General features: G+C 45.9%; 1 protein-coding gene and 1 pseudogene across 7 annotated transcripts in view; one reads left to right on the forward strand and one right to left on the reverse strand.

Annotated features, from left to right (window-relative positions):
* The window catches only part of TNK2 (tyrosine kinase non receptor 2), a 164,829-nt gene that overhangs the window by 117,142 nt on the left and 19,913 nt on the right, over nucleotides 1-27,774 (reverse strand). For all 7 annotated transcript variants that reach the window (XM_086944602.1, XM_086944606.1, XM_086944603.1 and 4 more), the window contains exons 2-5: nucleotides 17,032-17,209; nucleotides 7,583-7,653; nucleotides 2,444-2,650; nucleotides 909-1,061 (exon numbers count right to left, since the gene is read on the reverse strand). In XM_086944602.1, the coding sequence (XP_086800728.1) occupies nucleotides 909-1,061; nucleotides 2,444-2,650; nucleotides 7,583-7,653; nucleotides 17,032-17,209 (609 nt within the window). The remainder of the gene's footprint in view (nucleotides 1-908; nucleotides 1,062-2,443; nucleotides 2,651-7,582; nucleotides 7,654-17,031; nucleotides 17,210-27,774) is intronic.
* Nucleotides 8,820-9,320, forward strand: LOC147684205 (signal peptidase complex subunit 3 pseudogene; annotated as a pseudogene).

Raw genomic sequence — 27,774 nt, forward strand, 5'->3', positions numbered from 1 at the left:
CGGCTACAAATTAAGTTAGTATTGATTTGTGGGAGCAGTTCAAGTGCGTCAGGCAGAACACAGTATGGACGGTGAGTGGCCTCGGTTGAATTCAGAAAAACTCCAATCTTCCCATGAAAATTTAAATGTAGATTTTTTTTTTTTTGTGTGAATTAAACAACATATTTCCTCATTTGTGTTATCTGTTTGCTGAATGCATGTTTCTGCATTTTTGTGTATGCTTTTTGGTTCAAATCATCAAAATTGCCCAGGCTGGGGTCCCCAGATTCTGATTTAGACTCAGTGGGGCTCCCTAGATTCCAATAATAACTCAGTGGAGGTCCCCGGATTTCATTAATGATTAAGTGGGGATCCACAGAAGTCAAAAGGCTGAGAATCACTGCACTAAAGCGATGCTCAAGAAACCTCAAAATCACATTGTAAGGCGTGTTGTCATTCACGGTTGCAATGATAACAGCAGACATGGCCTAGTCATGTGTGTCACTCACCAGGTGATGTTGTTCATCTTTTACAATAATGTGAATCCCCCACATTTAAGAATTTGTGGCTGTCTGCAGACATTTGTACCAAGGAGCTGTGCAAGGCAGCCATTGGAGAGTCAGCACATGCCTTCTGCAAACACTGGACAACAGCACTTGGAATACAAGGGCTCTTCCTCAGTAAAAAAATGTAATAAAAGTGATATATTATGGTGTGGATATGTCTGAACATATAAATCCTTGAGCTTGACTTATCTGAAGTATCAATGTCCATTCTGATGCAGAGTACTTATGTAAAATCACAGGCCGGCTGCCACGGAGGAGACCTAGAAGCCCTGAAAATGTTATTAATACCCGGGGTCTCAAGCGCCACATGCTGGCAGAGGCGTGTTCGGTCACACCAAGCGGTCCCTGCCTCCTCGTACTCACCATCTTCATGGGGTGTGTGAGGACCACGCCGTAGAGCCGGATGAGGTTCATGTGGTCCAGGGAGTGCATGGCATTGACTTCGCAGATAAAGTCATCGAGGGCGTCCGGCTGGGTCAGCACGTCCGACTTCAGACACTTCACAGCCACGTCGATCTAAAGTGAGAGGGAAGAAGGGACAGATGAACAGACATAGGACTGCAGCTTTCACATACCATGAGGGAACGCCTCTCTTTTGTGACAGAATACATAGCAATATGTTATTGCCCCATGAGCGGCCAGACCTGACCACTTTCTTCCAGTAGAACCCCGGTTAGTTACTTGTGAATAACTTCTAACAGGGGGACAGTGCAACAAGGAGTCACACCTGTCCACGTATCTGCAAAGGCGCAAGACCTTGGGAAGGGTGATATAAGCTTTAAAGTAGTGCTGCCTACTTCAGACGGGGTGAACATGGGCGGTGCCCTCACAGAGAGAGAAGAAAAACTAGACTCCCTTCTCTCCTCAAATTAGTGACACTATAGAAACATTAACTTGATTTCCTACATCTAAAAAAGATAGGGGGCCCATTTATCCCAAACAAGGGGTACAGTAATCAAAGAAAGACACCCCGTGCTTGCCTTGCCAAATAGAATCCAAAACATGTATTAAAATACACAAAGGTAAGGCTTCACCTCGCCCAATGAGACGCACCAGCAGGGTGGAGGATGGTGACCCAACATAAAAATATAAACATATTCCTTCCAAATAGAGTCCTTTGCTCAAGTATGGTACATTCAATGTCAAGAGGCCAGGTTTCCTGCTGTACCCTACCATACAGGTGACGGTCACTCATCTCCGCTACTGAATTTCATGCGTAGGACCGCACACGAGAACTTGTATCATGCATAAACCACGTTAGCACACATGCCAATGTCTTTGTCAAACCCTTGTTTGAGGTGAAACTAGGAAAAACTGCAATTGAAATATTTCAACACAATATAAGATGCCTATTTTTTTCGTTTACGCCACATACTAAATGCCCAGGTCATCAGTTTGCGTTCCCCGGTGGGAAACCGGTCCATGCAGAGGTACGTTGCTTTTCCTACAAGCAGGAACGTATCTTCCCACAGAGACCAGGGAGAGGACCTTTCCTGAAAAAGATTTTCTGGATCAAGTCTGACTCCTGGGGAGATATTCTAAGTTAAGGAATCTGCGGCTAGATGTCTCTATCAGATGCATGGCTACAGGTTTGCAACAAAATTCTTGCACCAGAGCTGAAGTCATCTTACTGTTTCAAGGGGTTTAAGAAGCTTCATAGCCACCCGTCTTCCAGGAAGACACCAAGATCTATCCCCTCCAGGTGAGGGCGGTGGGAGGACCCCAAGAACGCCCATCAGTGTGAACATTCTATAGAGCTAGGCCCCTACCATACACAAGACAACGACAAAAGCACCACTGGACGTCACCAACCTACAACCCACCACCGAACAGCCCAGCACACTGACCCCCAGCTCTCACCACCATTCTGACATCTTGCATGCAAGACTATTACTCACCACCTTCCCAGTTGGGGTACACCACTCCCCACGCCTCACCACCCCGAAGGAGCCATCCCCCAGCTTCTCGAAGAGCGCCAGGTCTTTTTCGCTGATCAGGCACGTCAGAGCTTGCTGTCCCTCGGAGGGCGGAGGGGGAGAGGTTTTGGAGAAGGTAGTCTGCGGCTGGGGTGGAAACTCCGACTCTGGCCGCTTGCCGCTGAAGACCTGTATCAGAAGAACATGTCCGGAAAGTCATTCAATCAATAGTGTAAGGAGACTAGTAAACATGGGCTCTCTTCAGGTTATACCAGATACTGTACATTAAAATAACCTCCAACTCACCCTGCCTCAGAGGCACCCCAGCAGAAGCACTGTGTGTGTTACCTCTACATATGTCCAAGCAACACCCAACTACCCAGAAGGAATTGCGCCCTTTAATTGTGCCCACCCGTTTTAGCTCACCCCTTCATTCTCAAAGAGTGGATTTTAAAAGTCTGGCAAACCTAAAGAAAGTGACACTACATAGTCACTGAGTCAACTTAAAAAAAAAAAAAAAAAAAGAGTACACTAATGAGTTCTGCCAGCTTTTATAGCAAAGTTTGGCAGCAGGTTTTAAGATTTCAACTGGGCTTTGAAAACAGGACAATGCAAAAAGAACAGATGATGGACAGAATGCTAAAAACATAAAACAAAATCACCCCCAGTCACTGATCTGGGTTAAATCCATTGTGGGTCTAAACTGGAGTGGCTTACTGAGCAGAACGATAGATTCACCCCCAGATCTGTGACTTGGGGTGAATGTTTGATTCATTCAGCATTCCGTCCATCATTTGTTTGCGTAGCACTTTTCACCCTAAGTGGGACGGGTATGACCAGACGTGGGTCCCGGGCTCACTTTGCCACTGGATTCAAGCAAGCCTGGCTGATGAGGGCTGTTAGCCCGAAACCGGTCCCAGGAGGATTGTTTCCTGTCTAGGGAGGACCTGGCTTGGCAGTTCGGGCTGGACTGTTCCCATGAGGCACAGGGTCAAGACTGGTTTGCATATAGCTGGGTCTGAACTAAAGTGGCAAAGTGAGCTAAAGAACAAAGATGGATTCATCCCAGATCTGTGACTGGGGGTGAGTGTATGGAAAGTTTCAGCGCTCCGGCCATCATCTCCTTGTGTTTGCTTTGTTCGCCCCAAGTTGGCAGGGTATGCCCAGACGTGGGTCCCTTGCACACTTTGCCACCGGATTCAAGCTAGCCTGGCTGACGAGGGGTGTTACTCAGAAACCGGTCCTCGGTAGCTTGTTTCCGGTCCAGGGAGGACCTGGCTTTGCAGTTCAGTCTGGACTGTTCCCATGAGGCACAGGGTCAGACTGATTTGCATATGACTGTGTCTGAACTGGGGTGGCAAAGTGAGCTAAAAAAGGATGATGGATTCAATCTGTGACTGGGGGTGGGTGTCTGAAAAGTTGCCACCTCAGTCCATCATCTCCTTGCGTTTGCTACAATTTTTGGGCAAGGCAAAACTGGAGAAACAGATTTCGGGTCCTCTTCCTCCACTGCATACATTCTCAGTTACTTTTCTTTCACACCACTCTCCTAATACAGGGACTTTTAAAAACACCAATGACTTGTTTTGGTGCTGTGCCATCTTTAATTTTATTTTTTTTATAAACAATCTCGACCCAAGTTTTAGCCCTAATACAGATCTACTAACATTGTAAAATCTATTTGGATTTTTAACTAAAAATGCAGTAATATTATCGGACAGTGAAAGCACTCTAGAATTTTACCTCGGTAACTGAGAGAAATATTTTGAATCAAACAAATAAAGCATTAAAAAAAGCTCTTTTACCTGAACAAGCAGCACACATTTGCTATTTGACTGCTGCATCATTTTTAAATAAACGCCCGAATACCAGTGAAATTGCACACATATTAGAGAAAACTGACCAGATTAAATTACATCTTATTTTAAAATTACATTTTAGGGGCTCAAAGGTTGGTGAAAAATAACACGTTCTATTTCTGGTCTGATAGAGGTACTTTTGAAAAGATTAACTGCAATATTTGAAAAGCGGAGGCAAGAACTTTAGAAACAGTACAAAATCTAAGCTTTCTGCTTATTGCTTTGGCAAAAACAAACTGTCCTTGTGTCATCTGGCGGCTCTTTTCACAAACAGCTGTTGCAAAATCAGAGGCATGTGTTACTGTTTAAAGAGCATCTGAGAGAACTATGCACTTTTCATGAAACTTGGCAGGCGGCCTGTTTGTGAGGACTGCTCTCAGGGCCAAATGCCTGCTCAGCAGCTGCGTCTGTGGCAAACTCAGACCACCTATTGCTCGCTGTGAGTTTCTGCAAACTAGAAATGAAAACAAGCTTCAAGGGAACAAGTCCGAGACACAGCGTTCTAGAAGAGTGCGGTTTTAGGTCTGGCCTTAGAAAGCAACAAAATGAATGACCTAATGTTACTGCTTCTTTCAAATATACAGAGTGGATTTTGGCGCCACCTGGAGGAGAATCACTCTGTCACCACAAGCTATTGGCTGATTGGTGTATGTTGTCACCTCCAATGGAATGATGGCAGTGCTTTGTACGAGGGACTATTTTACATCTCAAAAGTATAGTCAAACATTTCACATTCGATTTTTTATCAGATAGCTACCTCATATATAGAAAGCATCTCTCTTCAGGCTTTTTTTCAATGTGTTAGTCAGTAAATGTAAATTGATACTTGTATAGCGCACTACTCACCCGCAAGGGTCTCAAGGCGCTTGTACGAATACCGCTGTGGAACCCATCCTGGCTTTCCCTGTGAGGCGTCCACTCCTGGGCACCCCCAAGGTGGAGGCCAGGCATCCTTAGCGTTGTGGGGGCCGTTGTGGAGATTAAGCAAGCTATTGCCCAGAGTTGCAGAGTGGGACTCCATGATTGGAATAGGCACCAAGGCGAGAATTATCAGGTCCGTGGAATTTTTGAGCCCAAGACCCGCCGAGGCGGGGAATTGAACCCTGGTCTCGGGCTAGACCTCTGCATCAGGGTCTGCCGCTCTAATCATTGAGCCACACAACCCTAAAAGTGATATTTTTAGGTCTTTTTAGACACCGCTTTACCTGTCTACCTGAGCTCATGTGATATAGACAAAAACCTTTAGAGAGGGGGCTTGGCTCAGCCCGTTTCCGGACATGGTTTATTTGGACCAGTCTCTTTCCGTATCTTCCTGATTGAGATGTCATGTTCATTTGTGATCCCCCAACAGAGTATTCCCACTTTATCGGCCTGCAGTCATGTAGTTAGTGAATTACTTGGGGGGCAGGCTGGACAGGAATCCAAAATCACCTCTTGCAAAAATGTCCAAACCAGAAGCACATTGCAGTATGCCGTTACTAAAGCGGGGCCACCTGGGCATGTTTGGGACATGGTAGCTCATCCTGCTCTGAAAACAGCCCCCCCCACCCCCACCCTCCAGACTAGTAGCAAAATGCCAGAATGGCAGGACCGCCTGTGGGACCCTGTTACGAAGGCTCCCCATTATAGGATGCACGGAACTGGGACCAGCGAAAGACGGTCTGTGGAAATCGATGTCTAGTTTCTGGTCTTTGTGGACGAGTGGGTAAAGTTAAATACTCCTCTTCCTGGGTCCGGCTGCATCAATGTAGAATGGCTCTACACAGGTAATTCAAAATAACCACAGGGGCAATGCCCTGGTACCGCGTTAATCAATTAGTAATAAGTCTTCCCAGCGTTATTTGATTTATGGCTCAGATATCAGATTTAAATATATTTTGGAAATTACTGAAAATACTCACATTTTTGTCTTGAATACACACTGGTGAATTTTGGTCAACATATACTAGTTCAACCAAGCACAAGCTTCTAATTTAGTAGGCCGGGCCACACACAGGAGAGCTACTTACAGGTAGGTGGGGAGTTACCGGTCGCTCAAGCCGGAGTCAGAGACTTCGGATTACAAACGTGGATTGAAAGTTAGTAAATATAACCCATCAAGAACCCTCACTATCAACACAACCACCTTCATCAGGAACCTTCGAGTAGCACGACTATAAACACAACTTCCTATAGAAGCCCCAATCCTCAATCCTTCTTGTTAACTCAACAGCCTACAGCTGAATCATGGACAACCCGTACTGCAAACACAAGGACCCGCAATTCAGGGATTACAGTGATTTTCCATTTCAAACAGACTCAAAAAGCGTTTAACCATCCGGCTTTAATTTCTGCATTCCGCGCTCTAATTGTGACAACTTAGCTCCAAAAAGGCCCCTCAAACAACTTCACAGAACTATCAGAGAAAAGTAACCGTAGCAATGTGCACAATGAAAGCGTGTAGGCAAGAAACAGTAAACATGGAAAATAAATTAACCAAATACAGATAATTCATTTTTTTTAACAGCATTGCTCTTTTTATTTCAAGGGAAACATCTCCTCCAAAGCTCCACCTCACCCACCCAAACCTCACAGATCTGTGTATATCATTCCCAGTCCATGGCCTCCCACAGCCATCATACACGACTGTGGGTTTCACTTATTAGAGCTAATGGGTTTCTATGGCACTGGGGTAGATACCCACATAGATCTGTGGGATTTCAGTTCTGTAAGAGCTGAAGCTAAAACAAGTTTAATAAATGTTTCATGTTTGTTCAGATGCAAAGAACTCAAACCGTACTTGGCCCCTGCTGTTGGAATAATCAGCCATACTACCAAAGTCTGGTAGAATCAATAACACCACAATACACCAAAAGTAAAGACACTAGGAAAGAATACGTGTACCCCAGAGGGCAGGGAGCATACGTGATCTGAGTCGTGGAGGTGATCAGAACCCATGGAAGCAACCGGGGGCGAGGGAGGACAGGGCACCATGATAAGGCTAACATATCTCAAGTCAGAGGGTAGTAGGTGGGTTCCCATTTTTCTGTAAGGGGATGAGTCAACTTTGGCCTATTCCTCAAACTCAACAAGGTGTCACAACACTACATCCTAGAAAAGGAGTGCAGGGTGTTCTTGAAGGGCTTAGAAAGGTTAGTCCCTTAACACCTCACACAAGCCTGTTATCTGCCTCACGGTGCACCGTCCAAGCCTGTAGGGTGAGGTGGTCGAAAACCCCCAAACTTGCACGGTGGAGCGCAGAGGTACAGAGCCAGTGACTTACCTTACTCATCCAAGACTTGCGCTTGCACATGGCTCGCCGCCGCTTCACGGCCTCCCACAACCGCCTCTGACCTGAAAAGACACAAGGGCAGTCAGAAGGGTGTTCACAAGAGAGGAAAAACAGCACCAGGGGGCAAGAGGGACCTGGAAAGGGGGTATGTGAGATAATGGGTGGGCAACTGTATCAAGAAGAAAACTAGGCAATGGGGTGAGGCAGGGCACCGGAAGCAGGAAGGAAGAGAGAGGGGGTGAAATATAGGGGAGGCTTGGCTGCGGGGAGCCAGGCTGGAAGAGAAAATAAAAAGTGTTATGGGGCAAAAAAAGGGAAGTAAAGGAAGAGACACTTGGCAAGAGGTGTGAGACAGGAGAGGGGGAAATGAATAGAGAGAGGTTAAAAGAGGGTTTGAAACACAGTAGACACAGCAGAAAGTTAGGCAGGAAGAGAGAATGAAAGGGGCTCGAGACAGGAGAGGTGGCACATGACAGAAGAGAGGGTAAATGGGGGGTAGTGAGACACGGGGGTGAGAAATTGTGTCCATGAGAAACAGGACAGAGAATAAGGTGGATCCGAGAGGCAAGAAATGAGCAGCAGAAAGTCGGAGGAGAGAGAGCGAGAGTAAAAGAGGGCTGTGAACCCGGAAGAGGATCCGGAGTGAAGTCAAGGCGAGGATCAAACAAGGAAGGTCAGACATGGAGGAGAAAAGAAGGTTGTCAGAAAGAGAGAGAGAGCGTGTAAGGATAACGTAAATACATTTTGCAATATTATAGTATGGAAAGAAAACGGGAAACGTTGTTTTATGGCAGTAGAGGATAAATGCCTAACTTGGCATTATAACAACATTACAAAATAAAATGAAGGACGGAGCACTGCAACTTTTCAGACACTCGCCCCCAATCACAGATCTGGGTTGAATCCATCATCATTCTTTAGCTCACTCTGCCACCCCAGTTCAGATACATCTATATGCAAATCAGCCTTGACCCTGTGCCTCATGGGAACAGTCCATCCTTAACTGCCAAGCCACGTCTTCCCTGAACCGGAAGCAAGCATCCTGGGACCGGTTTGTGGGGTAACACCCCTCATCAGCCAGGCTAGCTTGAATACAGTGATGCAGCGGTTCCTACAGACAAGTTGCTGTTTGTGGCGCGCATGCGCGTGGCGGATCGGAGGTGCCGACGACTTGCGCCGTGTTTTGAGCTTTCGGATTGCGGTCTGAGCCTCTCTCCCCACTGCCACCATGAATACTGCCTTGTCCCGAACCAACTCTCTCTTCGCTTTCTCCCTGAGCGTCATGGCAGCCCTCACCTCCGGCTGCTTCATCACAACTGCTTTTAAGGAGAGGGTTGTACCGGTGGACATCCACGCATCTCGGGTCCGGCTGAAAAATCTTGAAGATTTTACTGGACCAAGAGCAAAGTGACTTGGGATTCTTCACGTTTGATATCAATGCAAAACCTGCAGCCAATATTTGATTGGAATGTTAAACAGTTATTCGTATACTTGCCTGCGGAATATTCAACAAGAAGTAATAATTAAAATCAGGGAATTCTCTGGGACAAAATCATCCTCAGAGGAGATAATCCACTATTGACAAATGAAAGACAAAGTCAAAGCACTTCTTCTTTGATCATGGAAATGGTCTGAAAGGGAATCAGAACATTACACTGACGCGTGTCACTGGATCAGACATATGTCTGTTCCCTTCCCAGAGGCCTAGGAAACAACAAAAACCTACTAAGTTATTATCATGCTCTGGATTACATTTTTTTTTATATGCACATATAATAAGTTGATTGTTATGTTTAACAACTCTCAGAACAGTACCTTACAAACTCAGTCTTTGTTTAAGTCAAAAGCTGTTGACTGGTATAGTGATGCAGTGAGCAAGGGACCCACGTCTGGGCATACCCGGCGCACTTAGGGCACAACATCACAAAATAAAATGGACGGAGTCTTGAAACTTTTCAAACACTCACCCCCAGTCTGAGATCTGGGTTTAATCCGTTGCAAAGGCCAGGTCCTGCCTGGACTGGAAACAAGCATTCTGGGACCGGTTTTGGGGTATTACCCCATAAAAGCCAGGCAAGCTTGAATTCTGTGTCGCAACCAGCAAGTGACTCACGTCTGTGCACACCCATAGCCACTTAGAACATATATAGCAACATTACAAAATAACGCACTGTGTCACGGATTCAAGCTCAAAACCGGATCCAGGATTCTGGCTTCTGGTCCAGGGAGGACCTGGCCTGGCAGTTCAGCTGGACTGTTCCCATGAGGAGCAGGGTTAAGACTGATTTGCATATGGCTGGGTCCAACTGAGATGACATAGTGAGCAAAAGAACTTGGAATTGGGATGCTAACTCAAGAGATCGCCAGTGTTTAGATAAATTGCAAGCCTTCCTCCCATCACCTTTTGTGTGATTATTTGGCATCATGGCCTGCGGGTGCAACAGTTCATTTTGTAGGCAAAGTCCCCCTGTCATAGTGCACCTAGTAAAGAGCTCCAGACTCCGTGAACACCATGTGCCTATCTGCTGGTGAAACACATCCTGGCCTCAGAGTGCGCTTGGTTCTCTCCGTGTTCCATTCAATCAGGAGCAGGGTGGGCGCACACTGCCTCACATCCCAGCACTCAGTTTGCCCCGATGCATCATATTAAATGTAGTGCATGTTAACACTTACTTCAGTGTCAGGCTTCAGTTTTTCACACTTGTTGGTGCAGCCAGTGCTGTGTATCTCTAGACACGTGTTTCAGGATAGTTGTTGTTCTTCAGTAGAGTGCAACATTTTCTTTATGGGGGTGCTGGAAATGCTGCCCAAATGCAGTGCATGATAACACTTACTTCAGTGTCAGGCATCTGTACCAAGAACTGCATTTACCATAATGCTAAGGGGCGAACTGTGCTGGGAGGTGAAGCAGTGTGCTCCCACCCCTTTCTGTTTGAAAAGGCTCCCTTATGCCACGGAGATGACGAGCTTGTGGAGATGTACCTGTGCGCCTGTGAGAGGTACTGAAACCTGAAAGGATTGTGGTAGCCTGCTCAGCAACCCCAGATTAAATTCATTTTTATCTCTACCTATGAAGGATGATATCCAAAAACATGTCTAGAGATTTACAGCACTAACCTGCACCAACTTTGGTGGAACACTCCTGTAAATATTCAAGTAGGCATGTACCATGAACTGCATTTACTATAATGCTAAGGGGCAAACTGTGCTGGGAGCTGAAGCAGTGTGCTCCCACCCCTTCCTGTTATTCCATTCAGTAGCCACCTCGAGAGCCCCAACCTATATGGAAATCATGGCCTCTTATAAATAATGCTACAGGTCGAGTGCGTCTCAACCCAGAATATTCGCCCAGGCAGCCCTGGTCACCAGCTCTGCTCAGCATGCTCATATTTACCAGGGAACAGCTACTTCCAGACCAAGCCCTGCTCCCACACAGACCAAGCCCAGCCCGGCTCCCACACCGACCAGGCCCAGCCCGGCTCCCACAATAGCCAGGCCCAGCCCGGCTCCCACAATAACCAGGCCCAGCCCGGCTCCCACAAAAACCAGGCCCAGCCTGGCTCTTAAACAGACCAGGCCCAGTCCAGCTCCCACAATAACCGCTCTCTAACAGACCACGTCCAACCTGGCTCTTAAACAGGCCAGGCCCAGTCCGGCTCCCACAATAACCAGGCCCAGTCCGGCTCTCAAAACTAACCGGGACCAGTCCGGCTCTCAAAAGTAACCCGGCCCAGTCCGGCTCTCAAAACTAACCGGGCCCAGTCCGGCTCTCAAAACTAACCGGTTCCAGTCCGGTTCTCAAAACTAACCGGGCCCAGTCCGGCTCTCAAAACTAACCGGGCCCAGTCCGGCTCTCAAAACTAACCGGTTCCAGTCCGGTTCTCACAACTAACCGGGTCCAGTCCGGCTCTCAAAACTAACCGGGCCCAGTCCGGCTCTCAAAACTAAACCGGCCCAGTCTGGCTCTCAAAACTAAACCGGCCCAGTCCGGCTCTCAAAACTAAACCGGCCCAGTCCGGCTCTCAAAACTAAACCGGGCCCAGTCCGGCTCTCAAAATTAACCGGGCCCAGTCCGGCTCTCAAAACTAACCCGGCCCAGTCCGGCTCTCAAAATTAACCGGGCCCAGTCTGGCTCTCAAAACTAGCTTGGGAGGAACACCAGCTCTCCCTCTCCATCCATAAATAGACAGGCAGAAATAAATCCAATTCATAGCTGGTCAGAATATTCCATCTGGCACACTACTGAAACGAGATACTAAAGTTATTATTGTTTGTCTTTTCAACTTAAGCTTTTAATTACATCTACTATTGACTACAACATCCATAGTATTCAGAGTTTTCACTTGAATAATTTGTGACTGTAATTGTACTTGTAAATCATGGCTCATTTGGAATCGAAATAAAACCTTTTAAGCATGAAAAGCCCATCTTCCATAGACCAGCCTCTTTAGATTTCAGATATTTCCTTTTAATCAAAAGGATTGCTCCAAGGTCAGCCTTGAGAATTGCCCTCAAATTAACTCATTCAACACCTCTAAATTATCATTAGAATTTCCTCAAGTGCCCATAATTTTCCCCAAATCAGGTATGAAATTATGATAAAATTAGGTCAATAATTGTCTCAAAGCAGATTAATAATTACCTCATATCCAATTAACAACAGCCATAAAATCAGCAAAATGATTGTACATCTACTTTTGAACTCCCCCCAGATCAGAGCAAGTCCTCGGCTGAGTATCATGCCTCGCGGGCTCTTACCTCGGCTTCGAGAAGACCTCACCGGCCACTAGAAGGGTAGACACTTAGATTAGGGGGACAGAGTTTGACCAATGAAGAGAAATTAAATAATATATCTGATATAGGAGGTAGAGGAGATGTGTGCAAGAAAATACAGAAAAAACTGAAACAGACACGGATATATTATATCTATTGCACAAACTGGTGCAGAAAGATTAAAAACAAACAGTGAACATACAAGATAGATCCAAGGATTGGCTTCAAAGATTCCAGATAGAGACAATGACCAACATGAGATACTGTAGATTACAGAGAGGTGGAAAGCGCAACACCGGTAATATTAGATCCATTTAGTGCATATACCGGAGACATTCCAGGGTAAAATATTGAACACAACTTTGTGTATAAAACAGATTATATATAGACTGAAGAGGTTCAAGAGAGAGAATTAATTGCTACTGACATACGAGACACAACCCCCTTGACTTCCCATCCTCCAGGACTGCGGTCACTAGCGCCGGGATGCCCTAGGGTAGCTGCGCGCTCTACAAAACTCAAAATCAAATCAAATCAAATCAACCGGATGGACTGACCAGATACGTTCCAGACATACAATAAAAAAGATCTATATTATATAGATCTGAAGCCTAGAATGGCCAGATTCTCAATGTCAATGTCAGATATTCTTATAAAGCGCACAACTCACCGGGAGGTCTGAAGGCGCTGGCAGCAAAACTACAGTGAAACAAACAGTTACCTGATACCTAAAGCGAACTTATTGGGAAAAGAGCCAAGTTTTCAGCTTTCTACGAAAGCCTTTATGATCAGCTATGGATGAAAGGTCTGATGGTAATTTGTTCCATAGCATAGGGGCAAGGTAAGAAAATGAACAGCCACCATTACGGGAGGTTCGAACGCGAGGCTGAACAAGGTATGATTTCATACCAGACCGTAAAGATCTTCTGGGTATATACCAATGAAGTTTTTTTGCTAGGTAGCTTGGGCCAGTATCATACATTATCTTGTGTGTAAGACTTAAGATTTTTAAATGGCCTCTTTGTCGCACCGGGAGCCAGTGAAGGGTTTTAAGAACCGGGGCAGATAGAGATCTGGGGGGCGAGAATTAAGAATAAGTCTGGCTGCGGTATCCTGAAGAATCTGAAGCTCGGAAAGCAAGTCCTCATTGAGTGCCGTAAACAAAGCGTTGCCATAATCAGGACGGCTAATAACAAGACCCTGCACCACAGGTTTCCTCGCTTCGATGGGTAACCACTTGAAGATCTTACAGAGATTACGCATAATCCCATAGCAGACGCCTAGGACCTGGTTAACGTGGCTTTTCGTGGACAGAGAACTGTCGATGGTAATGCGTAGGTTACGTACTGCTAACTAGGGAGAAGGACATGTACCTAACTCCGGGGGCCACCAATCTTGCGCCCAGAGTTGCTCAGCTATTATTTCTGAATTTGTAAAGCGCCTGGTTACACTGTCAGTGTGTCCCCGCGCTGTCAGAAGAGCCAGTTACTCCGTCAGTCAGAACCAGACGGTCTAATCTTTAGGAAAGAGGAATGTTTTAAGTTTCCTGCGGAAATTCCAAAAAAAGCTCAGATTCCGGAGAGATTGAACAAATGACATCAGACATATTAGGTAGGTTTGATGTATAGACATTATAGATTTCCCAGCAACACAATGACTAAGTTTGACATGAGGTAAACTTAATGTACACAAGTCGTTTCATAGAGACACGGTGAAATAGAATGCTAACCTTTGATAATGATATGTTTTTAGATTGGAGAGATACCAAACAGATAAGTGTCTAGTATAAAAGACACATTTGAATCATGAAAAAAATATAATACAGATATATATCATGCATAAACCCGACATGCTAAGCAGATTTGACATAAAGACAGATTCCAGAGAGACACAATGAATAATGGACAAGATCCAAGATAAATGAAATGCTTAAACTGAATATAATAGAAAGAAAAGAGGATCAAATATTTCAGATGACATACAGAGATTGGTGTGTTTAATATAAAAAAAATAAACTAGGTAAAATGATTAGATTCGTAGATTAAAAAGTGGAGAGACTAGAGTTATGTATATTACAAAGAGCAGATCTACTGGTAAAATGGGTGGATTATAGAAATATTAGACACCCAAATACATCAAATAGAGTGGATGAAGTAAATATATCCAACCCCTTACTCTGAAGGAGGCAACAGAAGCACTTGAGTAGTAGATTGCAAAAATAAATCAAAATAAATCCATAACCTGGATGAATACGTTGTATGGAAAATTAGACTAAAAAAAGTTACGACAAACCTTAGCAATTCACTGACAAAACAACTGTTAAAGTTGAGTTATGGTTGCAAATGAAAGCCCCAAAACACTGAAAATCACAAGTTACACAACCCAAAACTCAAACAAAAGGCATGCAAACCAGAACATGTTCACCAGGTGCAAGGCTGTTCATCTCACCCATGGTGTGAAGGATACAGCTAGAAATGTTGTGAATAATCTTACAGATGGTAATACCGATATTACCCTCAACACTATTAAGGAGACAACTATGAATGTAGTAGTTTGAATATATATTGTTATTTAATCACATACTGCTTTTAGGTGTTGTCACTTATTGGGATAAGCAGTGTATACGGTCTTCGAGTTATGGCTTGCATTTTATTTGTGTGAGGTATGGATCAAAGTCCTAACCATAACTTGTGAATTTCCATGGTGTTCAATTTAAATTTGCAACCATAACTCAACACTTGTGTTTTTCCAGAGAATTTCTAAAAAAATGTACTTCAAAATGCTGTGTTATAAGCAGATCTAACCATAACGTCACTTTAACCTTTGTTTCAATGTTTGTTGTGGTTTTTTAACTCTTTCGACGCTATTGACGGAACCGTTCCTTCACTTCCCTCGGGTGGGCTGTGCTCATGACGGAACGGTTCCGTCACGGCCCTCTCGCCACGCCTGCGCGGCGCGTGTCATTAGGCGGGCGGGGCCGTGACGGAACTGTTCCGTCACAAGCACACCTCACCCGCGAGCCGTGACGGAACGGTTCTGTCACCCGCGCAGGTGAGCCGCGCACCCCCTGCTACTGTTAGCGCTGCAGGCGGTATAGCCGCCGTAGCGAAGGTGTTAAAAATAATTTACCACATACAAAAGTTCACCGCACATAACCAGCCACGGATGGCCATTTCCGGGCCCTTGATTGTGCCAAAGTGAGGAGTGGCCCCAGGACACGGCGTATAGCCAGGCCCTGCCCCCAACACTCAGCGGGCGGTCAGACTGCACTCCGCGTGCCTCTCTGCCTTGCATAGAGAGGATGGGCCGCCGTGATTGGCTTTCGGCCAGACATGGCGCGCAAGCTTCTGCAGGAGACACATCCACACTGCACACAGACTTTAGCTGTGCACTGCTGGGCTTGGTCGCAGTGGCTAGACCCCACGCCCAACTTGTAGCACAAAACCAGTGTCCTCTGTGCAAGTGTAGTACATTTTGCTTTTTAAGATAAATGGTTTGTAAAACATCTTTTTAAATTGTATGTTTTAATTGTATAATTGAAAACAATTTTTATTAAATATTTTTATACGGTTCTAACATCCGGAGCGGAGTTGTTGCCTGTAGGAGTAGTTGGTGATTGAAAAGATTTGGTGTGGATATCTGTGTATGTTTGCGTTATTGGAAGTATCTTAAAAGGGAAAACTGATATTGGACTTTCAAGTGTGTCTGAAACAATAAGATATATAGAAAATTCAATGTAAATACTAAAAGAAGGATCGCTAGGTTAACGTTCCACCCATTGATCACACGACTAGAGATGGTAGAAATAGTCATTGATGGTGGAATAAGTAAATAAATTGAGCTGAATTGATGGATAGACCGTCTCAGAAGCAAAAGTAAACTATAAACGTAGGTGAGCCGGTTGGATGAAGACCTGATTCAGACATTGGACACAAGACTGGACAGTTCTTGTTGACATACAAACTGGACAGATATAAAATACACTAAACACACTGATTCACTGATAGATTGGAAGCATTGGGGGCAGGATGCCGTGGGATAACTGGATTTATTAGATGGCAGAATACATAAATAAATTAGGTGGATAGAAAGAGGATACTATATGTGAAAGATTGAGGTGAAAATTTGGATTGCACAAGAGATACCTTCTATTATAGCTGGATAAAGAAACTAGGCGGTGAGAGGGTACGTTCAACAGAGTAGGCGGAGAGCGACAGAACAGGTGATAAATTAGTCTATAAATTTAAATTCGGTGGATGGAAAGCTGACTGGAGAGAAGGAACCTGTGATGGATTCTGTGATTGGTTGGGTGAAACACATAATAGAGAGGATGGGTGATCAATTGAAAAAATAGATTCAATGACAGATTACATAGAAAGGAAACATGACAGGAGATAAACCTGGATAGAAGGATTAGGATAAAGGATGTGATCGGCTGGAGAGAGACATCCAGGAACCACAGAGCAGGTGGACACATTAAATCCCAAACAAAGATCACAATCATAGACACTTTATACCATAGGAGGAAGAATCTTAAAACAATTCACTTTGAGGTAAGAGGCGGCTGCGGCCCCTCCACTCTGGCCATTTTGTAGGACCGCCCGAAGGCCTCCCATGCGAGTGAGACCACTCCCCCATTCCATCCCCAACCATATGGCGGTACGCACCTGGCCGACCCATCCCGATCTTCTCCAGGTCCTCGTTCTTGACATAGTCGAAGTGCGAGAGGCGGGTGACGTTGAGGTCATCGCGGACGCGGATGAAGTACTGCTGCAGCTGCACCTCGGCCAGGAGTTCCAGGAGCCAGTCTGTGCCCTCATCGGACTGCATGCTATTGGTCAGCTTCTGCAGAGACAAGGTGGCAAGGGGGCATTAGAGACAGGGTGGCAAAGGGGCATTAGAGACAGGTTGGCAAAGGGGCATTAGAGACAAGGAGGGAAAGGGGCATTAGAGACAGGGTGGCAAAGGGGCATTAGAGACAGGGTGGCAAAGGGGCATTAGAGACAAGGAGGGAAAGGGGCATTAGAGACAGGGTGGCAAATGGGCATTAAGACAGGGTGGGACAAGGGGCATTAGAGTCAGGGTGGGACAAGGGGCATTAGAGTCAGGGTGGCAAAGGGGCATTAAGACAGGGTGGGACAAGGGGCATTAGAGTCAGGGTGGCAAAGGGTCATTAGAGTCAGGATGGCAAAGGGGCATTAGAGTCAGGGTGGCAAAGGGGCATTAGAGACAGGGTGGCAAAGGGGCATTAGTGACAGGGTGGCAAAGGGGCATTAGAGACAAGGAGGGAAAGGGGCATTAGAGACAGGGTGGCAAAGGGGCATTAAGACAGGGTGGCAAAGGGGCATTAGATCAAGGGATCAGCATCCAAGTGGGTGACTGCAAAGTAACCCTCTGGAGTGGGCATGAGAAGGTCATCAATCGCAGGAATGGCAGAGCAGAGGCGTGTGTGTGCGCGGTCAAGGAGCAGCCAAGGGTTCAAGGCGCTATCACAAGCGTCGACTGACCCAACAGCCGCTCCAATCAATGAGTCAAAACCCACCCATGAACAGTCAGCACAAAGCAGAACAGCTAAAAGAAGATTGATCCCTATGCATGCTGGGTATTATCTGTGCTGATTCCTCATATCTGGACTACTGCCTTCACAGGCTGCGACCTCAAAAAGCATGGCCACCTATGCCCCGTAATGTGCAAACAAACCATCAAAGCCCTTCAGGTCCTCACATATTCCCACACAAATAAGTGTCAGAAGATCTAAGGCCTGCGAGGGGAGAGGTGGTGAAAGAATCTAAACAGAATATAGTATCCCACTGAACCAATGCAACCACAAAAATGTCACCTTTTCCAATAAATACCTTAGGAAAACTAAGAGGCCAGAGGACAAGGAGGCCTTTTAGTACCACATAAGGTATACTTAAAAAGCTGTAACCAAGCCAGAAGAGACCATTTAGGGCTGTGAATCCGGGAGGCAAAGAACTCCTCCAGAGAGCTTTTTAAAATTCTGAAGGAGTTCACAAACCCCAAAGTAAACACTTCCTCTATCACTCGTACACAAACGCTAGGCAAAGATTTGGAAAACCATTTCAATGACAAGGTAGACAAAATGTAAAAGCCGTTGAGGAGATATCCCTGGTTGAGAGAGACCCCTCACTTCCCAGACTTGACTCTTTTACCACCATCATCACTGCAAGTGTAAAACCCGTTGGAGCACACAAAACCCGGGGATCCCTCGGATCGGGTGCTGCCAGTTACAATGGCGGAACTTGCCCCAATCCTTGCCCCATCATTAACCGAGGTGTGCAACATTTCCTTGGCTACAGCCACCTTTCCCAGAAGTTGGAAAAGGGCACACATAAAACCTCTACTTAAAAAGGTGTGGTCAGACCCCACAGAGTTGCAAAATTATAGACCAATCTCCCTCCTTCCTAGCAGCTCAAAGGTCATGGAGACATTTGTTAATAGGCAACTGATGGGATACTTAGAACGGCATAATTTACTCGACCCCTCGCAGTCAGGATTCCGGGCAGCCCGTACACGGAAGCGGCACTGGTAGAAGTGGTCGACACCATCAGGATGCTACAGGATAGAGGGGCCCCTACTATGATGGTGCTCCTGGATCTGTCTGCTGCCTTCGACACCATCTCCCACCATGTCTTATTGGGCAGGTTGCGGGAGATTGGTGTCGGAGGACGAGCCTGGGCTTGGATGCAGAGTTTTCTTAACAACAGAACTCAATGTGTCCAACTAGACACGTTCGTCTCCCAGACCACAGCAGTGGACATCGGGTGCCGCAGGGCTCGATCCTAAGCTCCACCTTGGCCCCGCTTGCAGCCATCATAAGATCCTGTAGCTTTGAGACAATCTTGTATGCGGACGACACGCAGGTGATAGTCTCCATCGAGATGCACCCAGAAAAGTCTAGACTTAAATTTACACGATCGAACAGATGGCTGGGTGACAATTGCGCTGGGTTGTAATTTAGTAAGGTAAATCACAGTCTCCAAGCTGAAAGGATAAGGTGATGGCCATCTACCATCAAACAAATAGTGTGGAAAAAACCACTACAATAAACAACAAAACTTTGGATATATCCTGAGCTAAATTCCACAAAAAGTCAATGTCCTCAGTAAATCAAAATCAAGACCGTCTTCTTTAATCCTTCATTTATTTTTCTTCTTTCTTATTTTCTTTGCTGTTCTTCACACACAATCCTAGACTTAAATTTAGGTCCTGTATGCTACAAATCGCCACCTGGATGAAAAAGAACTTTCCGCAGTTAAATTCCAACAAAACAGAGATCCTTCTGTTTGGAAAGGCTACGGATATTTGGTCTGCAGACTGGTGGCCACCGGAATTAGGGGAGGCTCCCAACCCTACGTAACCTGGGTATTCTGATAGACAACAAGCTCTCGTTGGAGAAGCAGGTGAAAGCAGTATCGGGAACCTGCTTCGGTATCATACGAATGTTGTGGTAAATCTTTCCATGGATCCCTGTCCAGGACAGAAAGACCTTAGTACAGGCCCTACTAGTCAGCAGACTAGATTATGGCAGTGCGCTTTTAGTAGGAATGAGGGATGACCTCGCAGCAAGACTAGAGGTAGTGCAAAATACAGCGGCACAGCTAGTCCTGAATAATCCTAGACGTACCCCCTCCCGCCCTCTGTTACAACAATTGCACTGGCTACCAGTGAGAAAGAGAGCTGTGTTTAAACTACTAGTGATGGTGTTCAGAGCACGACAAGGGATCGATCAGCTCTATCCTAGGAGGAAAACAGCATACAACCAGGTGCGTGCACTAAAATCTAGCAACCGGAACCTGCTTCTCTCCTGAAAAATCAAGACAGCCAAATCGCGAGGACGTGCATTTTCTCATCTTGCCCGTCTCCACTGGAATCGTTTGCCGGATGAGCTACGGACCTGCCATAGTTTGGAACAATTTAAGAAGCTCCTAAAGATTTGGCTCATTGAACTGCCGTAAGCCCAGTCCCAGTCCCCAGCACTGTGTTTGCCAAATGCGCCGAGAGATCCCTATCGGGATGATTCGTTGCGCAATACAAGCTTAAATAAAAATAATAAGCACCATTTTCTCTGCAGATGCTCTTGATTAGGGATTACACGGGAACACCTAATACAGCTGAATGTAGGGCTCAGAAAACCTGAAAGAGGCAAAGCTGCTCTTAATTATGCTGATCCACCGATCTTCCCAAAAAGACTCCACCTCTTGCACCAGAGACAAGGATATGATGCTTTGCAGAAGTGTATGGTGAAGACCAGGCAGCTGCCTGACAATTCTCCACCAAGAGCATCTGACTCTGAGCAGCAGCATCGCCTCGGCTCTACTAAAGCATCAGGGGCAGTAGTCTGGGCTGCTCATAACTCCCTGACGCGAGAGGCCAGCCATCTTGAACTTTCTTGTTTCAATAAGAACCACTCCAAAGTACTCATTTATTAGCTTATCGGATGGTTTTCTATAGCGCTTCATCACTTCGGAGCATGCCGGCGCTGTACGCATCGAACAACAAATGAGGCAGAAGGAAATACAACCATCAGTATATATGGGCTGGGATCAGCAATGAAAACGATGACTTATCCAAGGCAAATCCTGAAAAGATGAGCTGTGAAATGTCTTTGCGAGGACAGAAGTCTGGGCTTCAGGCTCTACTCGGTAATGAGCTCCAGAAGGTGGGAGAAGCCCCTTAGAATGAATTCAGCTATAATGAGTGATGTTGTTATCAAGCTGTCAGTCTATTCTGTACTCATCAGATCTGAAATGTAGTCGAGCAAATTAATGGGTAGAGACAAGGCAAGGGTCCTGCTCGGATCTTAAGAGTCCGTGTATTAGCCGAGCCCTGAAAATGTTTGCTATATAAATACAAAAATAAAAAATCACATTAAATATCATAAAGTCTCTCAAAATTCAAATAAGTATCTAACGTGAAACTTTGACATTCATATGTCATACTATATCACTGCTCTAAGAAATACTTATTAAAAGTGATTGCTTTTAAGCATGAACCACTAGTGAACTAAGAAAGAAGACAATAGTCCTGTAAACCCTGCATGTGGCTCAGATTATAGAACAACATTATCAGTGCTTAATTTGAGCTGGTGGTTTCCTGTGCTCGGCACCGGCACTTAATTGTGAACACCAGCACTTATGACAGTCTGCCACACGGTGGTGATGTGTGTCTTATTTAGAGATTACACACACAGCTGTTTATTAATTCAATAGGCATGAAAAAAGGACCAGTACCGGCTGCTCAAGCCATCCTTACAGCTTAGGGGGCCTGGAATAGTGTGGGTTGTCACACTTGCAACAGTGAGATTGTTAGTGGGTGTGTGGTACTCTCATTGAAAGGAGCAATGGGTGGTGCAAGCTGCAGTGGCCTCCTGATGAGGCAAATTAAGCACTCAATATCATAACCTAGTAAATCAAACCAATAAGTCTTTCTACACCTGCCATTCTCAAGTCACATATTTGAAAGTGCTTTTATTGGGGATAATCAAGAAAAATAAAATCTGGTGAACTAAAATATTTGCCTAAGATCACACAATTTAAACGGGGAAACCATGACTTCTAGAGTCTCCAGGTGCACATCACCTCAGATAGCATCATCTCCAGGAACCTCAGGCACCTGGACTTCTAGAGACGCCCGGTCCACGTCCCTCTGACGTGCACGTAACGTGAGGTGAGGTAGCACCATCTCATAACAGCGAGGAGGGCGGAGAGAAGCAGATGAGCAACAGAGAGCCACACGGAGTGCACGGGGTGATACGTGCACGAGCGAGACAGCTGGAAAACACACCCACTCTAATGGAATGCTTCACACAAAAGAACCAAGCATTGGCAACGCCAATAGGTCTCACCAATGGTTTTTAGTGATGCAGTACACAATGGTTAGTTGTAAACATTTTCCCAGGGGCCAAACAGTATGGTCTGTGGTATGTCCAATGGCCGCTTTGATGCCAGCAGCATGGGCATAAGGGGAGAGGTGGAATACAAGGTGGAGCGAAGCATACACTTGGCGTGAACGGAGTTGGAGTTATTTTGAGGGTTTCATTCAATACTAAATACTAAATGATGCCCCCTGTCTCTACAAGAGACACAGGTTCAGCAATACTGTGTTATGCTTCACGTTAGCTGCTCTCTATCTACAGCACCCTGGGGTCAGCCTTCTCGGCTCGCTATCACTACCTTTAGTGAGTCAAGTGTATAAAAGAAGTAACTTGTTCACTGAGATGGAAGGAAACAGAATCTTAGACCTCTCAATCTCCCTATGCCTTTAGTCTCTTATCTGTAAACATTAGGAGTGCCTAGAAACCGGCTTGGTTATGGTAAAAAGCGCTATCAAAACTCTTTGACAATGACCGCCTGCTTTGGCGAGACGTGCACTATTAGTGTTGCAGAAAAAGGAGCATTTTGGGTGGTGGTTCTAACTGTCGTTTGTAATGTCCGTTCACACACTTCCTTAGTTTCTCTATCGCTGCCTATTTTTAGGTTCTTGTGAAAAGTCCTCAATGTGTCCCGGCGCGGTTTCAGCTGGTCCTTGTAACATCTGTTATGATGTTCAATAAGGTTCCATGAATTACAGAAGGTAATAAATACAATATTCTGCGTCTACGATTCCGTGATGAAGACGAGTCTTTCAGCACCTGTGTGTTCACACTTAATACTGAAGTAACAAGTCATGCCATCTCTGCAGCCATGCCCAAAGAGCTCCCCCTGCCTCGGTCGGTCTTCCCCTCTAGAGGACAGATTGATACTTGACCCGATGTCCACAAAAGTGATATCCCTCAACTATAAAAAAAATGAGTAAACAATCACCCTGGCCCAATGCAACGTCCGCGGCAGGGTTGGGAGTCGGACCTGGGGAGTATAGACGATGAGGATTGGCGCGACACGCTGGCTTCCCCCAAGGAAGTGGCCATCTCCATGAGATTGCGCCTAGTCCAATCGAAAATCCTCCACCGTGTACATGGATAGGGCCATGATTGCCGAGAAGGATGTGTTCAAACATAGAGGGTGCCCCAAGACGTGGGACCATAAATGGGGGAAATGGAACAAATACAGAGGTGATATCTGTATATCCCCTTCCATAGAACTACAACGTGAAAGAGACTTATTGCTAGGTCAACCAGTAAATGATGTGGAGCCCACGCCCTCACTGCCGTAATGACTGCCCAACTGTACGCTCCCACCTGCTTTACTTGCTATTGGTGTATTCATGTCTCCTAGCTTTTAACCTCTTCGAGGATCATGACGAGCTGAGCTCGTCATGAGCCACGGCTCTCCGGTGCTCATGACGAGCTCAGCTCGTCATGAGCCGTGGAACGCTCGCATGCGGGGATAATTCCCCTGCTGTGCTGAGCGTTCCACGGGAACGAGTGTGGCCGTGACGAGCTGAGCTAGTCATGAGCACAGGAGCGCCGTGCCTCATGACGAGCTCAGCTCGTCATGAGCATGGGGGTGCTGTGCGATTAACACCAGCATGGGGGTGCTGTGCGATTAACCCCAGCATCGAAGGGGCTAAGGTTTACCGCTCAGACGAGAGGATGGCACCCTGGTTCATCTCCGAGACAGCTATGGTGATTATGTTTTCATTTTAATATGGACCTGACTACTGATTTATCATTGTCTTGTACTTTTTCTTTCTTTTGCTTAATAAAAACTGTTACAAAAAAAAAGAAAGACACACCAGATCAGGGGGTAGGGAGTAACCCTGGGCGAAGTACTACGCTACGCTCGCGTAGTTTACGAAGTTTGAACTACTTCGCACTACGCGAATTGCGCGTAACGCAGTGCAAACACGCGTAAGGGTCTTTTTTTGCTTGTCGCGGTCCTCAACGTCAATTTGGCAACCGCAAGCGAGCCAAATGACATCCCGGCAAGACTTTTTCCTCGTTCATCAAGTTGCCGATCGCGAGCGTGGAAAATAAACTCCTGGCGTGATTCTCAACGCGAGGAGGTCAGGTTTCTCATTGCGAGTGGTCGCGTGTGCTCGCGACCGCTCGCAATGGGAATCTACCAGCCCAAGTTGAGAAAGCTGCTGCTCGAGTAGAAATCTACTCGAGCAGCAGAAAACGACCGCTTGCACTGTGCAAGATGCGGTTTGCACTGATTGCACAGTGCGGACAAGCATCTGGCACTGTGCAATCAGTGCGAACAGCATTTAGCACAGAGCACTACGCAGTTTGCGTGGCTCGCGTACTGCGAAGTGCACTTCGTGTAGCTACGCCGAACCAAACAAGGAATCAGCTCTCGAACTGATGGAAGAAATCCTTACATTTGCAAAAAAGATGGGTGTAGGGGGGTGATAGGTCGCATACAGAACTGGATGACTTGTAGATAACCATATAAAGCTTTACTTCTAGAAGAATAAACATGGGTTCTTAGGGTTTGAAAATAAATTACAATCCGCTGAACAATAGAGTACTAATCTGCCTCTCTGCCAGGATTAGGGCAACTGTATGGGGCAAACACTACAGCGAATGCACAGTCCTGGCTTAATGCAAATTACTAGTAACACCTTCTTATCCCAGTCATGGGTGGCGTATTTAGCATCAGAAAATAAATCGGAAAAGGCACCTCACATGGGATTCATACACCACCGATTAACTAGTCAAATAGTCATTGGAAAGTAACACAAAACTCATTGGTCAACAAAGCCAACCAATCTCCAGAGCTGCTAAAATGGCCACCAAAAGTGTGACACTCCTCATCCCTGTTTAAATCCCAATGAAGATTGTGGTTCAAATGATTAAAAATACTACAATATTCTAAAAAAAAAAAAATACTGAAGTAAAAGCGGAGAAGTGCCCGTCTGATAGTTGAGCAAATGCTACTTGTATTACAGTAAGCGGTTTCCTTCAAGGCCTGCTTAGAAACAGGTTTGTTGAAAGGAAGGGTACCAATGAAGGCTTACGCATGAATGATATTTCACAACTGGCATGCCGCAGTGGCGCTGTGACAATTTCCAGAGTGGGGGGCGCTGCTATTAATGTTATACCACTGAAGTCATGGGGATTGTGAAAAACGCATGAGTCGTACAATGCACAAGTGTACCAAATGTATTCAGCAGGAGAGTGGAAAGGGTGTAGTATGTAGCTGGTGGTACATTGACGCGCACTGCTGCAAATATTACTAAATCAAGGTGTGACAGTGCAACATCATTTACAGACAACACAATTTCCACTGAAACGACCACTAAATTGCACAGACATACAGTTTTACTGATAAAGCTACGCAGCGTACAAACTGTAATATGTGGAAATCGGGTTTCAGAAAATATACCATTTGCGCCTCTCCAAGTGTATTGATTTGTTTTGCTCTCATTAAAACCGTTGCTTACACCACACTTCAGAATTACAAAAAGTGCCCAAGTTGTGCTTTCCTAATAGCTAATATATACTGAAATATTTGTACAGTTCATTTACAAGTATTTAAATGTTGTATGTTAGATCAAAGTAACATCTTACGGCCTTTCCTTTCACACTCCCTGAACCCAGCAAAATTGTTGATAAGCTCAGTTTAGAAAACCCTCTCATTCTGCAGTCTGAGAAAGAAAAATAAACATCAACCTTCCTTTTAACCCCTTCCATGCTGATGACAGAACGGTTCCGTCATCAGCTACGGGTGAGCTGTGCTGATGACGGAACCGTTCCGTCATGACTCCGCCCGCGCAAGGCGGATTCAGCACAGGCGGAAAATACGCCCCGCACGGAAGGGGTTAACAGAAAAAAAAGCAATTTGTCAGACGACAGAGCCTGAAATCAGACCTCTGTCTTCGAAGTACAGCAAATGTGCCAAACCTCACCTCCTGCGTGGCCACGTAGGATTCATAAACTCTTAGTGCCAGATATCAGTAGAATCAGTCATTCCTAGAAAATGGGGAGAGGAGTTGGACTAACGGCTAGGGCGGCCGACTTCGAATCAGGGTAACTGGGTTCGAGTCTCGGCAATGACGCTCAACATCCTGTGATTCTGGGCAAATCACTTAATCTCCCTGTGCCTAACAAAAATGAATGTGTCCGCATGTAATGCAACTGGTGCTGTGGGGGCCGGTGGGGGCCCGACGCCTTCTGCCCTACAAAGCGGTGATTGAGCCCGATATATTGCTGAGCGCCACAGGCGGATAGGAAGGCTCAAGCTCACCTCGCAGGGAGACATGCACGGGAACTGCTATCCCCCGGGGAACTAGATACGCATCAGAGGGGGCAGCACTTGAGGCATATCTGCAGAAGATGGGCCCCTGACACCCACGGGAGGTGCCTCACTAACTCCCAGACGTTCCATCTGTCCCTGCCTGACTTTAAGAAGGCGGTTGCTCACTAACCACGATGCTGTAAAGCGCGCATTGCTGATGGGTCCCTGAGGTCTACAGCTTTCAGTTGTGTTTCTATACTGCACCACTGTCTATCTGCTGGCACCCTCCTGAGATAAGTGAACCGCCTAACAGGGCCTCATGCAACTGATACTTCCTTCAGTGAGGGCCCCCCCACCCACTCAGCTACTACACTGCTATGCCCGGCATTTTAACCTCAAGATAGTGCCTGAGAAGGAACGGATCTACTTTTATAATGATTCAAAGCGAAGCCATGGGAACATTTACCAAACTACCTACCCCCTACCCCTCCCTACTCTTCTCCACTTTCCTGCTACTGACCTCTGCCCTCACCTGTCCTGACCCCTAGTCCCCACCCTGTTTATCTGTGAATTTTCCCTCGTCATTTGAGATCCAGCTATTTTGTCTGATGCCCGATGGTTTAGCTATAGGGGAGACAGGTCGGGGATTACCTCCTTGGACGTCACCGACCCAGTCGGTCGTCAGCCAGACTTCCTTTCGTCTCTCCTGTCGTCTCTTCCCGCATCCTCCCACTATTTATGTCTCTCCTCTCTCAATGTATTGAGACAGAACTATTTTGTCTGATGCCTGATGGAGCTTTCTGGTTTAGCTATGGGGGGAGATGGGCCGTGGACTCCCTCCTTGGTTGTCACCTACCCAGTCGGCCTTTAGACAGACTTCCTCTTGTCTCTCCTTGTTGTCTCTGCCCTTATCTTCCCTTTCTCACCTTCCCTGCCCCCTCCACTACTTTTCTCTCTCCTTCACCTCCTCTCCTAATGTATTGCCTATTTTTTTTATGTATTGTGTAACTGTTGATCTTTTTCTGATACATTGTTGATTCTCTTGTAAAGCGCTCTCATACTTTCGGGTCTAGCCAGCGCTATATAAAACTCTTTAAATAAATACATAAAAATATATATATTTTCAAAGAAATACTGCATGTATATTACAACTCGTGAATTGCGGCAGCTGCTTTATGAACTGGTATCCAAGGGAGACAGCTGAAAACCCATGCACTCTCAAGGAGTGCCTCACAAAAAAGTGTTCCCAGAAAGCGAGCACTTGTG

Source organism: Lissotriton vulgaris, chromosome 11 (genome assembly GCF_964263255.1).
Source record: "Lissotriton vulgaris chromosome 11, aLisVul1.2, whole genome shotgun sequence".
NCBI lineage: Eukaryota > Metazoa > Chordata > Amphibia > Caudata > Salamandridae > Lissotriton > Lissotriton vulgaris.